Source organism: Cnephaeus nilssonii, assembly GCF_951640355.1.
Source record: "Cnephaeus nilssonii genome assembly, chromosome: 6".
Lineage (NCBI taxonomy): Eukaryota > Metazoa > Chordata > Mammalia > Chiroptera > Vespertilionidae > Cnephaeus > Cnephaeus nilssonii.
Genome location: NC_137077.1, coordinates 74266863 through 74280840, shown reverse-complemented (window position 1 = coordinate 74280840; position 13978 = coordinate 74266863). Strand labels below are relative to the sequence as shown.

The 13978-nt window shown below is 38.6% G+C and overlaps 1 protein-coding gene across 2 annotated transcripts in view; it reads left to right on the top strand.

Annotated features, from left to right (window-relative positions):
- The window catches only part of LIN7A (lin-7 homolog A, crumbs cell polarity complex component), a 155815-nt gene that overhangs the window by 99971 nt on the left and 41866 nt on the right, over positions 1-13978 (top strand). The window contains exons 2-4 of one of the 2 annotated variants that reach the window (XM_079773937.1): positions 1188-1259; positions 1335-1411; positions 3856-4065. In XM_079773937.1, the coding sequence (XP_079630063.1) occupies positions 3949-4065 (117 nt within the window). In that variant the 5' untranslated portion in view covers positions 1188-1259; positions 1335-1411; positions 3856-3948. The remainder of the gene's footprint in view (positions 1-1187; positions 1260-1334; positions 1412-3855; positions 4066-13978) is intronic. The other variant, XM_079773936.1, reaches the window with a different exon arrangement.

Genomic DNA, 13978 nt, shown 5'->3' with positions numbered 1-13978 from the left:
AGATAGAAACATCAATGATGAGAGAGAACCATTAATCTGCTGCCTCCTGCATGCCCCCTACTGGGGACTGAGCCTGCAACCTGGGCATGTGACCTGATCAGTAATCGAACCAGTGACCTCTTGGTTCATGGGTTGATGCTCAACGACTGAGCCACACCAGCCAGCCGATCAATTCTTATGAAGTGTGGATGAACTTCATGTCCTAGGACAGTGGTCAGCAAACTCATTAGTCAACAGAGCCAAATATCAACAGTACAACGATTGAAATTTCTTTTGAGAGTCGAAAACTGACTTCTGTGCATAGGCCACGAAGTTTCAATTGCACTATATGTGTGCGCCCGCACTTGGTATTTTGTGGAAGAGCCACACTCAAAGGGGCCAAAGAGCCACATGTGGCTCATGAGCCGCGGTTTGCCGACCACTGTCCTAGGAGATTTCTTCCCAAAAGATCAGGGCCAAATAATGTAGAAAACATTAAATAATAATAATAATTACCCCAATTTCATGAATGTAAGGCTTAAACATAGATCTATTAGTCAGCATAACCTTTATGCTTTCTTCAACATCATTCTGCTCCCATTCTTACTATTTCATCTAAAAATAAATGGTAACTTGAGCCCATAGTTGGTATGTTGCTCTATATTACTAGTTTTAAGGACCTCTTACTTTACTTGTCTTCGTTCTGAATATATTTTTGTCTATGAATTCTGAGTGTGCTAAGAACAGTAACATACCTACCAATGTGCAAAGAAAAGATAGTTATCCTGGTTTTGTGGAATATTGATTTGGAAAACTATTTTGAAACTGTTACATAGATTCAAGAAGCACATTTTTATTACATATTTTACAGATAGAGCTATATATAATGGTAAACTATCTTTACCAACAAACTAATTTTTATAATATATAGAAGAAAAATAAATATGAGTTTCTATATTTGATAAACATGCATAGCCAAATTTAAAACCTATGAATAAAAGTGATTGCCTCCTCTGCCCCAAACTCCATCCTCTACCTCCTAACCACCCCCCCCCCAAAAAAAAAATAGGAGGGATTTTTGTTCAGACCTATTTCACTTTGTGATAGGGAACTTCTGTATTGCAATGAAAATGTACCATATTGTCTGCAATGAAAGAATTAATATTCTTAGTGTTCTTACACATTCTTTTTTTATGTGAACATTTTAGGTGTATCAATATATGCATGAAACGATAACTGTTAATGGCTGTCCCGAATTCCGTGCCAGGGCCACAGCAAAGGTAAGGCTTGAGTAACTTTAAAAATATACTTAACCCCAGTGATCTAGTAATTGATTGTGCGCGTGTGTGTTTCAGGTATTCTCGTGTGTACACTGTAAGAGAATTTAGACATCAGTGGCAGCCCAGAGTCTAGAACCAGTACTACTTCCCAGGTAAAAATCCTAATGGAAAATTGAACGTTTCTGCTGCTTCTGTAGCTTAAGAAAGGAGAATGATTTCATTAAACTCACTAAATGTCCATTTGGCACAAGCAAATCTACTCACTCGTTGTATGAAATACTACCTGGTTTTCTAATACATTCCTCTGATCCAAAAGAACCTGTTCCCTGTTCAGTGCAAGAAGATTTATTTGAACAAGTCTAAAGATCTGACTTAAGTTAATTATTGAGAGAACTCACCTGATACCCAACGGTGTAGGATTCGTCCATGTACTCAGCTGGGCAGTGGGTAGCTGAAAGAAGGTGATGCTGACCTAAAGGGAAGGCCTGTCACCTTTTGTGGTAGTGACCACATTTGCTCTGTAAAAACTTAAATCCAGATATTGCAGAGGCCCTACTAATGGAAAAGTTACAGCAATAGGATCAGGAAATTATCTGGAAAATAGACCATTAGGAAATGATAGTTAAAAACTAAAATTGCTAATGCAGTTCTTAGTTTCAAATACAGAAATATTATAATGCATACACACTTGCTTTTTAAAAGCTTTTCTGTGTTTAATAGTGTATAAGAAGTAAGAACTGGTGAAAATAATTAGAATTTTTCATTTAAATTTTTTTTGTGTTACATCACCTCTTATTTGATTTCCTTCCTATAATTGAACATAATAGATTTGTCAGAGTGTTGTTTTTTTTAACCCAAACAAAAAGAAGATACTATTATCATTACATCATGCTTTGCTTGTACTGAAGTGGAACACACACAGAAAAAATGATCCCTCCATGGTTTAATTAAGGGGAAAGTGAATTATGTAATGTTTTACCATTCTCATTTCTTATTCATGTAGAACAGCAGGATAGCAGCATAATGTTGCAATAGCCAATATTTTCTGGTTGTTTCTGGGCTGTCTGCATTGCATCCATGTCAGCCATTAAATCTATGCATGACGACAAGGTTTGCATGAGCAAATGCATGAAGCTGAAAACAAGCCATTATTCCCATATCATTCACTCTCTTTCACTAAATGCAGACAGTAGCATAATGCTGAATTGATGTGATAATGCTGTGTGTGGAAAAGAATGTACAGTAGTTGCAAATCAATATTTTTATAGTGTTGAGTGAATCACGTTGTAGTAGGCATCCAATCAACTATGCTTAAGAAAGGTTAATGGAGGTGGAAAATAAGCAGGCAGAGAATCTTTTTTTGATAGAAACTACATCATTGCTCTAATTTTATTTCCATGAAGGGTTGGAACTAATGGTAAGTTGTTTCCTTCAACTTATTTTTTAAAATTAATAGTAATGAATTTTAAAATACGATAATATCCATATTAAATGATATTTTGTACAGCTAGGTATAAAATAATAGACTTTTCATTGTGCCTACGTTGCTACAGTAGTTGAAATATTAATGTAAAATGTCAGGGGAGAAAACCTGTGCCAGAGAAGAGGACCTCTCAAAATAATCCTATATAATAAAAAGCTAATATGCAAATCAACTGAACGGCAGAACGACCAGTTGCTATGACATGCACTGACCACCAGGAGGCAGACGCTCAACGAAAGAGCTGCCCCTGGTGGTCAGTGCACTCCCACAGGGGGAGCGCTGCTCAGTCAGAAGCCAGGCTCAAGGCTGGTGAGCGGCGGTGGTGGGAGCCTCTCCCGCCTCTGCAGCAGTACTAAGAATGTCCGACTGACAGCTTAGGCCCTCCCCCCCAAGGGCTCCTGGACTGCGAGAGGGCATAAGCTGGGCTGAGGGACCCCACCCCCAAGTGCACGAATTTCATGCACTGGGCCTCTCGTATGAAATATTGATGTGAAATAATAATCTGTTTGAATCTATTATTTCATTATAGCTTTTATTTTCTTTTAGATATCCCCACAAAAACACCAAATTTGCTAAGGCAGTGGTCTGCCAATAGCAAAATTATAGACATATTTACTAGCTTTATACATGTAAGTGCTCCTCAGTGTATTGAATAAATATTTATGAAGATTTGTGTGCAAGCACCAGGTTAGACTATGTGTCATACAAAGAAGTAGAAGCCACAAACTCTGCCCTTCAGGTGCCCATAGTCACCATACATACATAATAATTATAGTATATGTACCATATGTAGGTAGCATATGGACCAATCCTATTTGGAGTGCAAGAATAGGAGGAATTCCATATGAGCTGATTGGGAAAGATATTTCTGTACAAGGTAAATTATTATCATTATGGATAATGTCTAGAAAGCTGGAAATAGCTGAACTTGGCTTTACCAAGGGAAAGGAATCAAATGACATCTAAATGAAGAACGCCCCTCCATTTTGTGCTCTTTCCTTCACAGGAAAAATGCTATGAAAATATGAGGAGTTGCCTGACCTCCCCACTGCAAAGTATAGGATTAGCCTTCCTTCCTTCCTTCTACTACCAAATTACCATCTTGTCTTTCAGGCAACAGTTGCAGCTTTTGCTGCTAGTGAAGGCCACTCCCACCCTCGGGTAGTCGAACTGCCAAAGACTGATGAAGGCCTTGGTTTTAACGTGATGGGAGGAAAGGAGCAAAATTCCCCCATTTATATCTCTCGCATCATTCCTGGAGGGGTGGCCGAAAGACATGGAGGCCTCAAAAGAGGAGACCAGCTGCTATCAGTGAATGGAGTGGTATGTTCATAACATAATCAGAAGTTTTCTCCTTAAGCACATTCTCTCTCCCCTTACCCTCCCCTCCCCACCCCCATCCTGCTGTTAATGGAATCATTGTTGAAATCCTGGAACAAATCATAATTTTGTGTCCAAACAGCTTTCTAAGCATTGATGGATATTAAACTAGCAAAAACAGTGATTTTACAGATTTTAAACATATTTTGTTTACCTTTTTTAAAAATAAATCTTTATTGTTCAGATTATTACAGTAGTTCCTCTTTTTTCCCCATAGCTCCCCTCCACCCCGTTTCCACCCCACCCTCTGCCCTTACTCCCCCCCACCGCCTGCCACTATCCTCATCCATAGGTGTACGATTTTTGTCCAGTCTCTTTCTGCAACCCCCACACCCCTTTACCCCGAGAATTGTCAGTCCATTCCCTTTCTATGCCCCTGATTCTATTATATTCACCAGTTTATTCTGTTCATCAGATTTTTTATTCACTTGATTTTTAGATTCACTTGTTGATAGATATGTATTTGTTGTCACTTTGTTGTTCATAATTTTTATCTTTACCTTTTTCTTCTTCTTAAAGAATACCCTTCAGCATTTCATATAATACTGGTTTGGCAGTGATCAACTCCTTTAGCTTTTTCTTATTATGAAGCTCTTTATCTGACCTTCAATTCTGAATGATAGCTTTGCTGGGTAGAGTAATTTTTGTTGTAGGTTCTTGCTATTCATCACTTTGAATATTTCTTGCCACTCCCTTCTGGCCTGCATTGTTTCTGTTGAGAAATCAGCTGACAATCATATGTGTACTCCCTTGTAGGTAACTAACTGTTTTTCTCTTGCTGCTTTTAATATTCTCTCTTTGTCTATTGCCCTTGGCATTTTCATCATGATGTGTCTTGGTGTGCTCCTTTTTGGATTCCTTTTGTTTGGGGTTCTCTGTGCTTCCTGGACTTGTAAGTCTATTTCTTACACCAGGTAGGGGAAGTTTTCTGTCATTATTTCTTCAAATAGGTTTTCAGTATCTTGCTCTCTCTCTTCTTCTGGCACCCCATAATTCAGATGTTGGTACGCTTAAAGTTGTCCCAGAGGCTCCTTCCACTATCTTCATATTTTTGGATTCTTTTTTTCTTTTTGCTTTTCTGGTTGGGTATTTTTTGCTTCTTTGTATTTCAAATCTTTCACTTGATTCTTGGCATCTTCTAGTCCGCTGTTGGATCTCTGTACATTATTCTTTATTTCAGTCAGTGTATGCTTAACTTCTAGTTGGTCCTTTTTCATATCCTTGAGGTTCACTAAATTTCTCAGAGGTTTCTAGAAGATTCTTTTTTTAAAAAAATATATATTTTATTGACTTTTTTACAGAGAGGAAGGGAGAGGGATAGAGAGTTAGAAACATCGATAAGAGAGAAACATCGATCAGCTGCCTCCTGCACAACCCCCACTGGGGATGTGTCCGCAACCAAGGTACATGCCCTTGACTGGAATCGAAACTGGGACCTTTCAGTCCGCAGGCTGACGCTCTATCCACTGAGCCAAACCGGTTTCGGCTAGAAAATTCTTGAGTAACCTTATAAGCATGTATTTGAACTCTATATCCAATAGTTTCCTTTCCTCCATATCTGTCATTTGTGACCTGTTTCTTTGTCTCCACATTTTGGTGGCTTCCCTGTGTTGATAGAGTGGCTTTGTGTGCTAGGTGTCCTATAGGACCCATTGTCTCAATCTCCCCAGTTACCTGAGGTGGACACTCTTGGTGCACCCCTTTGTGGGCTGTGTGCACAGTCTTGTTGTAGTTAAGCCTTGATTGTTGTTGGTATCACTGGGAGGAATTGACCTCTAGGCCAATTGGCTGTGAGGATCAGCTGTGTCTATGATGGGAGAAAGTCTGTGCTGGAGATACCCTAATGGGGCAAGGCTTGCTTCATTGGGGCTTTGGCGCTCACTGAGTCTGCCCCCTGAGTGTGTCTCTTATAGATCTGAAGAGTTGTAATCTGGATGGTCTCACTCTGACCACTGGGTACACTGACTTTTGGATCTCCAAGGAGGTGCTAATTTACCCTCTGCCTGAGGCCACCCAGCAGGAGCTACAGAAAGATCTGCAGATTCTTCCTCTTTGTTTGGGGTTTGGAGGTGCCCAGATGAGGCCCAGCTGTGAAGCAATGCAAGCTGCTGTGAAGCCTTGGGCCCTCTTTTGGAAGCTCTGGGGTTCTCTGATCCAGCTGCAGTTTGTTAGGTAATTTTAGATTGCAAAAGGCCAGGCCATTCATATGCAAAAGCCTTTGCGCACAGCTTGGGTGAGGTTGTAAATTGGGTGGGGTGGGGTTTCAGGGAATCACCAGGGTGGAGCAAATAGCAATGGCTGAGCGTCAGCCCTGCCTGGAAGAGGTCCCGTGTGTCTGTGTCTCATGGCACTGTGCAGGAACAATGATCACTGCAAGCACCTCTAAGAGAAAGCCGCCCTCGAGTTTCGCCCGATGCCAGACAGTCCAGTTTCTCCCCATATGAGTCTGGGTACCCAGAGTCTCGCCTGGAACTGGAGTTCAGAGCAGTCGGAGAGTGTGTCTCCCTCTCGATTGAAAAAGACAACAGCATACTCAGTTGCCAGCCCCTTTCCCCGCGCATGCCTCCGTACCTCTGCACTTCACTTCCACACCTCTGCACCTCCTCTGAGTCTCAGTGTGCTTTTCTCTTTCCTTCTAGTTGTAGAATTTCCACTCAGCCAGCCTTCCCATGGTTCTGGATGATATCCGTTTTGTCTTTTAGTTGTAGTTTTGAAGTGGTTGTGCAAGGCAGCAAGTTCAGGTGTTTACCTATGCTGCCATCTTGGTTTCTTCTGATTTTACAGTTTTTATGTCTCATTTCATCTTGTCCAGATGTGATATATATGAACTACTTGGAAAATCATCCCAACTCGTAGAATTTCTCCCATATATACTTTAATTGAATTAATGGTTAGAAGAACATAATAATTTCCAGGTACTCTTTATTAAATTTACTATAAGCAAATACATTTAAAAAATAAAACTCTTTACCCTAAATTTTTTATTTTAATTAAAGAGGAAGGATAATTTTCATATACATAATAATATATACGGAAAAAGGTAATGCACAGGTAATTCTTTAAGCCAAGTATGCAACAATAGTATAATAAAAATACACCAGCCTCTGAATATTTGATTATATTATCTATTATTTTATATATTTATTTATTTATTTTCACATGAAATTAGAGTAAACTAAAGTAAGTAACATTTTAAAGTAAAAGCAGGAACATACTTTTTTTAACAATAACCTCATATTCTTTGGATGCCTTTATTTCCACATGTAATAATGAGTTGCCAAAGAAATAGCTTACTCTAAAATGAGTAATTTTATCCCCATAACTTCTCCCTACTTCAAAAATAAATAAACTAAAAGTACACATTTTAGAAGCATAAATAGGAATATGTCAATGATTACTTTTCTATTAATCTAAGATCTTTTTCTTAAGAATTTAAGATTTTAATAAATAAAATCAATTTGTGTGATTTTTTGTGGACACATGATTTCTGCTTAAACTATCTAAAATAAAATTCATTTTAAAATGTAATATTTTATTGGTAACTGTGGAGGAAATTGTTCTGTATTTATATCTTGTGTTTTATTTCTTTTTTATTTTTAGCCTGACTAGTAGTTTTATAGAACCCAAAACCATTCAACTCTGCTGGTCTCTGATGTGCTTCAAAATCATCAACCCATGAATATTTTATATCATTTCAGCATTTGAATTCTAAAATTATCATTTCATTTACTTTTCTCTATGTAACAATGCTTTGAGATGAGTTTTTTATTGACTTTTAGATAACTGTGACTTTTTCAAAACCTGTTTCAACTGAAAATTTCAGAGTCAAATTCCAGTAGACTACTCGAGAGCTTGGTCATGTAATTATGTCACAAAGGAATTAATCTATGCCTCAGTGTATGAGTTTATAATTTCTCTGAGTATATTGGGTAGATAAAAAGAAAGTATGGGTTTTAAAACATGAAAAGTACAAAAACGAACCAAAAATATATTAATAGTAATTGTAATTATATAAAGCAACAATAAATACATATGAAATCACTTTAATAGGTAGTTGACTTCTAACTATCAGTCAAGATGAGCTAAAAAGTCTTTATTTAACCCACACACTTGCAGGGGACACATCTGTAGGCTTTTAATAATTACTCATCCATTCCTGGCAATGACCAGGTGGAAGTCTTTAAGTGGAAGTGGTGGGTGAGGGGGTAAGAGGAATGAAATCAGGCACATAAGACTCTGCCACCCAATATCTATATGATTATGGATTAATGTCCCCTAAACTTGAATTTCCTAATACGGATAAGGAAAGTAGTGACTCGAAGGGTGCTGATGAAGATTAAAATAAGACAAAATGTCCGTTGAGAAGTGTCCAGTGATCATTTGGTCGCACACATCTTTGATAGATAAGGGTGGTTACCAACACAGGTTGAAGAACGTTAGCAATCCTCCTATTATCATACTAATGCTAATTATGTTAAAAGTAAGCCTTAAACCAACTTTTGCTAAATTTCAGGCATATTTTAGCAAACATTTATTAGCAAAAAAAAAAAAGCCTAATAGATTCATGCAACCTTTTCAATAAGTTTGGTGAAATCATAGGAAGGTTTATGCCACTAATTTTGCCAATGAGAATGCACTTCCGCCATATTTTTGCTAATAAGCAAAACATTATTTGTTCATTGAAATAGGTATAACAAATGCTTTTATAGTAGCCAACCTCTAAAGTGTTTGCCTTTCTGATATAATGCCATCTGACCACCTTTGATTGGTTAAAAAAAACTTCTAAATTTGGTGTTTAAGATATTGCGCATCCATATAATCAAGCCATATATTATAAATGATCTATTTTAAAATATTTAAAAGTAACTTATATACATTTTAACAGTGTCTAATATTTATCAGATGTTCATCAAGAGCTAGTTTTCCTTCTGTCAATGAGAAACTGCACGGCCCAGTGGGCTTCCCATGGTCACACAAAGAGTGGTTAATCCAAGGCAAAGTTCCATATAGCATGCTTGATAATGAGTCACTAGTTTCGCCAATGAGAATGCACTTCTGCCATATTTTTGCTAATAACACCAATCCAGAATTCTTTTTAATATAAATAATTCCAGTCAAACAGAAATATTTAATTAAAAAAATTTACTCTGTATTGAAAGGGCCAAAAAAGAAAAAGAGAGAAAATATTAGCAAATGATCAAATTATTACTATTTACACTTAAAATAAAGAACCATTTGGGGAAATTAATATGGAACATTTTCAGAACATGCCATTCTAAACTGAGAGCACATTCTGGAACAGCATGATTGGTAGGGCTGACAACCGCTCAGGACTCTAGGGGAAATTTCCTAATGCCCTACTTAGAAAGTAAAGAAATTATTCCACAGATCTTTAAACATCTGAAAAGATAAAGCATCTTAGAAGTCAAAAAGAAGGAAACTCATACCAGCTCAGCTTTCATTAGAAGAATTTTTTTTTTACTATACCTGAGCTCCAAAAGAAATTTCCTATGAGATTTTTACTAATAAGACATTGAATCATCTAATGCATTTTTATAGAAAGTACAGAGGCCTTTTGTGTATGGCTGCTGCTAAAGTCAACTCTCGGTAAAAACTTAGAGCTGAATTCTCAATAAAAATTTAACATTAACAGGAAGTGAAAATGTTACAGATAGAATTTATAGCTATTTAATGATCTCCTGTTCACCCTTTTATGCCCAAGTGTTTCATCAGCAATTTTGAGAAAAGACTAAAGGGTTTTTTATAAAGGCAACAGCTGAGGTGGAGCCAGTAGATACATTTAGTGATAGAGTCCAGATATAAAAAATCTCAATAGCATGGCACAATAGGCCTAATTGACTAAGAATCTACATGAAGTCCTGCTCCTACACCCAGAAAACTAGCTACCTATGTGCAGAATTAAGGAGAAATGGCTAAACATCATAACCTGGAAAAAAAGACAAAATGCCTGGGGGATTTCCATTGATTTCAAGAAAAATATGAGGCAAGTTGGGAAAAACAAAAACATATTAATGTAATTGTAGGGACCATGACTACAATTGTGCACAGATATGGGATATTAATCCAGCTCTTGAACATGCTGTTCAGCTCATAGCTCATTGTGCTACCCAATCCTGGTTCCATCCTTATGAAGAACAACTAGAGGCCCGGTGCACAAAATTCATGCACGGGGGAGCGGTATGTGTCCCTCAGCCCAGCCTGCACCCTCTCCATTCTGGGATCGGGCCTAAACAGGCAGTCGGACATCCCTCTCACAATCCAGGACTGCTGGCTCCCAACTGCTTGCCTGCCTGCCCCTAACCACTTCTGCATGCCAGCCTGATCACCCTCTAACCACTCCCCTGCAGGCCTGGTCACCCCTAACTGTCCTCCCCTGCAGGCCTGGTCCTCCCCAGCTGCTCTACCCTGCAGGCCTGGGTTCCCCCAACTGCCCTTCCCTGCAGGCCCGGTCACCCCCAACTTCCCTCCTCTGCCTGCCTGGTCACCCCTACCTGCCCTCCCCTGCAGGCTTGATCACCCACAACTGCCCTCCCTTGCAGGCTTGGTCTCTCCCAACTGCCCTCCCCTGCTGGCCTGATCGCCCACAACTGCCCTCCCTTGGAGACCTGGTCCCTCCCAATTGCTCTCCCCTGCTGGCCATCTTTTGGTGGCCATCTTGTGTCCACATGGGGGCAGCCATCTTGTGTGTTGGAGTGATGGTCAATTTGCATATTACTCTTTTATTAGATAGGATAAGCTAGTTCAGAAATGGGCAGTCCTGCATACAATGAACAAGTTAAAGAAGGACTTGAGCTGTTTAGGATAGAGAAGAAAACATTAAGGGGATGATGGCTGTCTTCAGTCTTACCGCACTGTGTGAGGCACCAGATGGCAGAGCCAAGACCAGTAGATAAGTCACAAGGAAGGCAGATTTCAGCTTATTAGAACAGCTTTTAAACACTTAGAGCTCTATAAATAGAGAAAGACTGAATCATGAAATAGTATGTATCCCTCATTTGATGTTTTAATCAGAGATTAGATGACCACTGGCAAGAATATTTCAAAATTTCTGCATTGTACAGAGCTAGAACAGTTGGCCCAAAGTCCATTCTAACCCCGTGACTCTGATTCTGTGTCTTCAGATGAGATTTTGTCAATACTGCCATGTATTCCTACACATACATACACATACACACATCTCCTTATACAGGTAAGCAGGCTCCACCTAGTCTCTACTCACACAACTGAGACATTTTTCCTGAACAGAAAATAGAAAGAGTATAAATATACTACAATATAATACCTATTATATTTTTATTTACTTAGTACTTTAAAGGGAGAAAGCCTAAAAGAATCAACCTGCATATGATATCCTACTGGCACTGAGGGGAAAAGGGCAGGTGGGAAGCAGGAAGCAAAGGACAAAAAGATAAAATAAAGTCACAAGAACTTTAAAAATATGTCATAGAGAAAAGAGGCCTTCATTAGCCTCTGAAATACAAGCATAGTTTTAGAGCATCATTGGTAGGAAAATTGCATTTAAATTCACCCAGCTCTGTAGTTAATCCTAAATAAAGCCATCGATACAGTGTATGCACAGTGCTAATTGATTTTTAAGCATAACAGATGAATGAGCAAAAATTTAGGGATGGAACAGAATAAATTGTTTTCCTGGAATCTTGCCTTTTTCCATTTTATAAATATCTATGCCAAGTTAAGAGTGAGTACTCACAGCTCAAATTATTTATGCAGGAAGACTGTCAGGTGTGGAATGAGGATGGAAAAAAACCCAAAAAGTTAAACTCTGGATTTGAGTGCTATGAAGCTACAGCACATCAAGAGGAAATGTGTATTAAAATCTTATTTCTCTGTTATCTAAACAAAGAGAAAACACAAATAAAAAGATTTTTAAATTGCTCTGAAATACTGTAAGATTTCTGTGAAATATAAGCTCCATTTTAAAATGCCTGCCCCATTGACAGCAGTAATTTTTTTGTTCATTGCCTTGTCTGTAGTCTTAGAACAGTCCCTGTAATGTAGTGGAAGCACCATATGCATTTTTTAAAAAAACTCAAGGCACCACTGTAAGCACTTTTCATAATGAATTTATGATTTCCCCATAATTATCTTTTGCAATAGGTGCTATTATTAGCTCTCTCATTTTACAGATGAGGAAACTGAGGAAGAGAGAGACCAAGTAACTTGTCCAAGGTGACACAGCTTCTGAATGACAGCTGGAAATTCTAACACAGACAGTCTGGCCTTGTTCATAATAATTGAAGGGTAAATGAGTATCTTAGTCATTGCTCAATTAGTGTTTTCATATATGGTATAGAAAAGATCAAGGTGTCTTCATCTTTATGGGTTTATATCAGAGCATTTTTTGGTGGGGAGAGGGTCTATTGTTTTTCTCAAATTCTCATAAGAGCCTATGACCTTTAAAAAATTGAGAACTAGTGTTAAAAATAGTCACGTGTTGAGAAAAGGAGATTGCTTGGATTCAAATGGCTTAGAATAAGGAGAGGGCATGACGATTTGAACTGTCCCATGCCTGCCTAATTCATCACTCCACTTTGTGCCAGGAACCAGAGTGTGGCCTGAACAGCCGGTGTAGCCCTGATGCACACTCACTCTCCAGGTCCACTTGACTTAGAGGGGAGCACAGGCAGACATGAAGACGGGGGAGGCAGAGCCTCGGCCTTGGGCTGCCCCAGAGGCCTGGGTTGAGCATTCCCACCTCAATTCTAGGCTAAGGCCTCAAGTAAAGCAATTCTCCTCACATTCTCTCTCTGCCTAGGAGTCATTTCCAGATTCTTTACCTTTTTTGGCATCTGAGTGGGAGATTTTGGGGTTATAATTAAATAGAAGTGAAGACTGGAATTTCAGGTAAATGTTGAACATTTTTGTTCATTGAATGGCATCATGTGATACTCCATTCACAATTGTGAAGGAGCCAAGAAAAGTACAATTAGGTTGTTTTATTTCATTCACCTTTGGAATGACACAAACAAGGCAGCGTAATCCAGTATATTTTGCAACACGAAGCAGGTCGCATTGAGTCTCCTTCATTCTGAGTTGGCTCATGACAAGAGTCCTTTTCATTTAGGAAGTGGAACAGGGAGGTATTGTGCTATCCTAAAAGAACAAGTAACAAGAGCTCACCAGCCAAAAGTGCTACATTCTCACCCTGTGATTTCAGCAGCAGGAATGAGCACAGGTATATTACTTCTCAGATTAGCTCTCAGACACTGTTAGACCAACTTGAGCTTTGAGCAATACCCTGAGATTGTGTTGATAAAATTGATTGAAAATGTATCAGTGGAAGAACACACTCACATCTAGCCAGTGTAAAAGTACAAATCTCTAGATGCTAGAGAGCCTTCCCACACGTGGGGTCAGACTGACCTAAATCTCCATTTAGACTGCTGATAGTAGATATTTGACTACTCAATTTAGTTGCTGGTGCAGTCTTTTTCATAGTTATTGCCATCATTTTCTTACCATTTGTTTGTGTTTTCCTCATGTTGTGCTATTTTCACAATGTTTTTTTTGTTCATTCAACAATTATTTGTAGAGCAATTATTATGTGATAGCTGCTGAGCTAAGCCCTGGGTATAGATGGTAAACAAAACAGAAAAGGTTACAACCCTCTTGGAACTTTTTGCCTGGTAGAAGGTAAGAAAATGATGATGGTAATAATAAACATATGCATATAAGTGTATATGTAACTAGTGATATATCCACCCTGTGTCCCACCCTAAAGGAAATTCCCCCAGTGACTCAGTTCAGTTCTACATTGGTCAAATAATGGGGTTTTTACTCCTCATGTGTATTAACTTTCTTATGACTGTTGTGA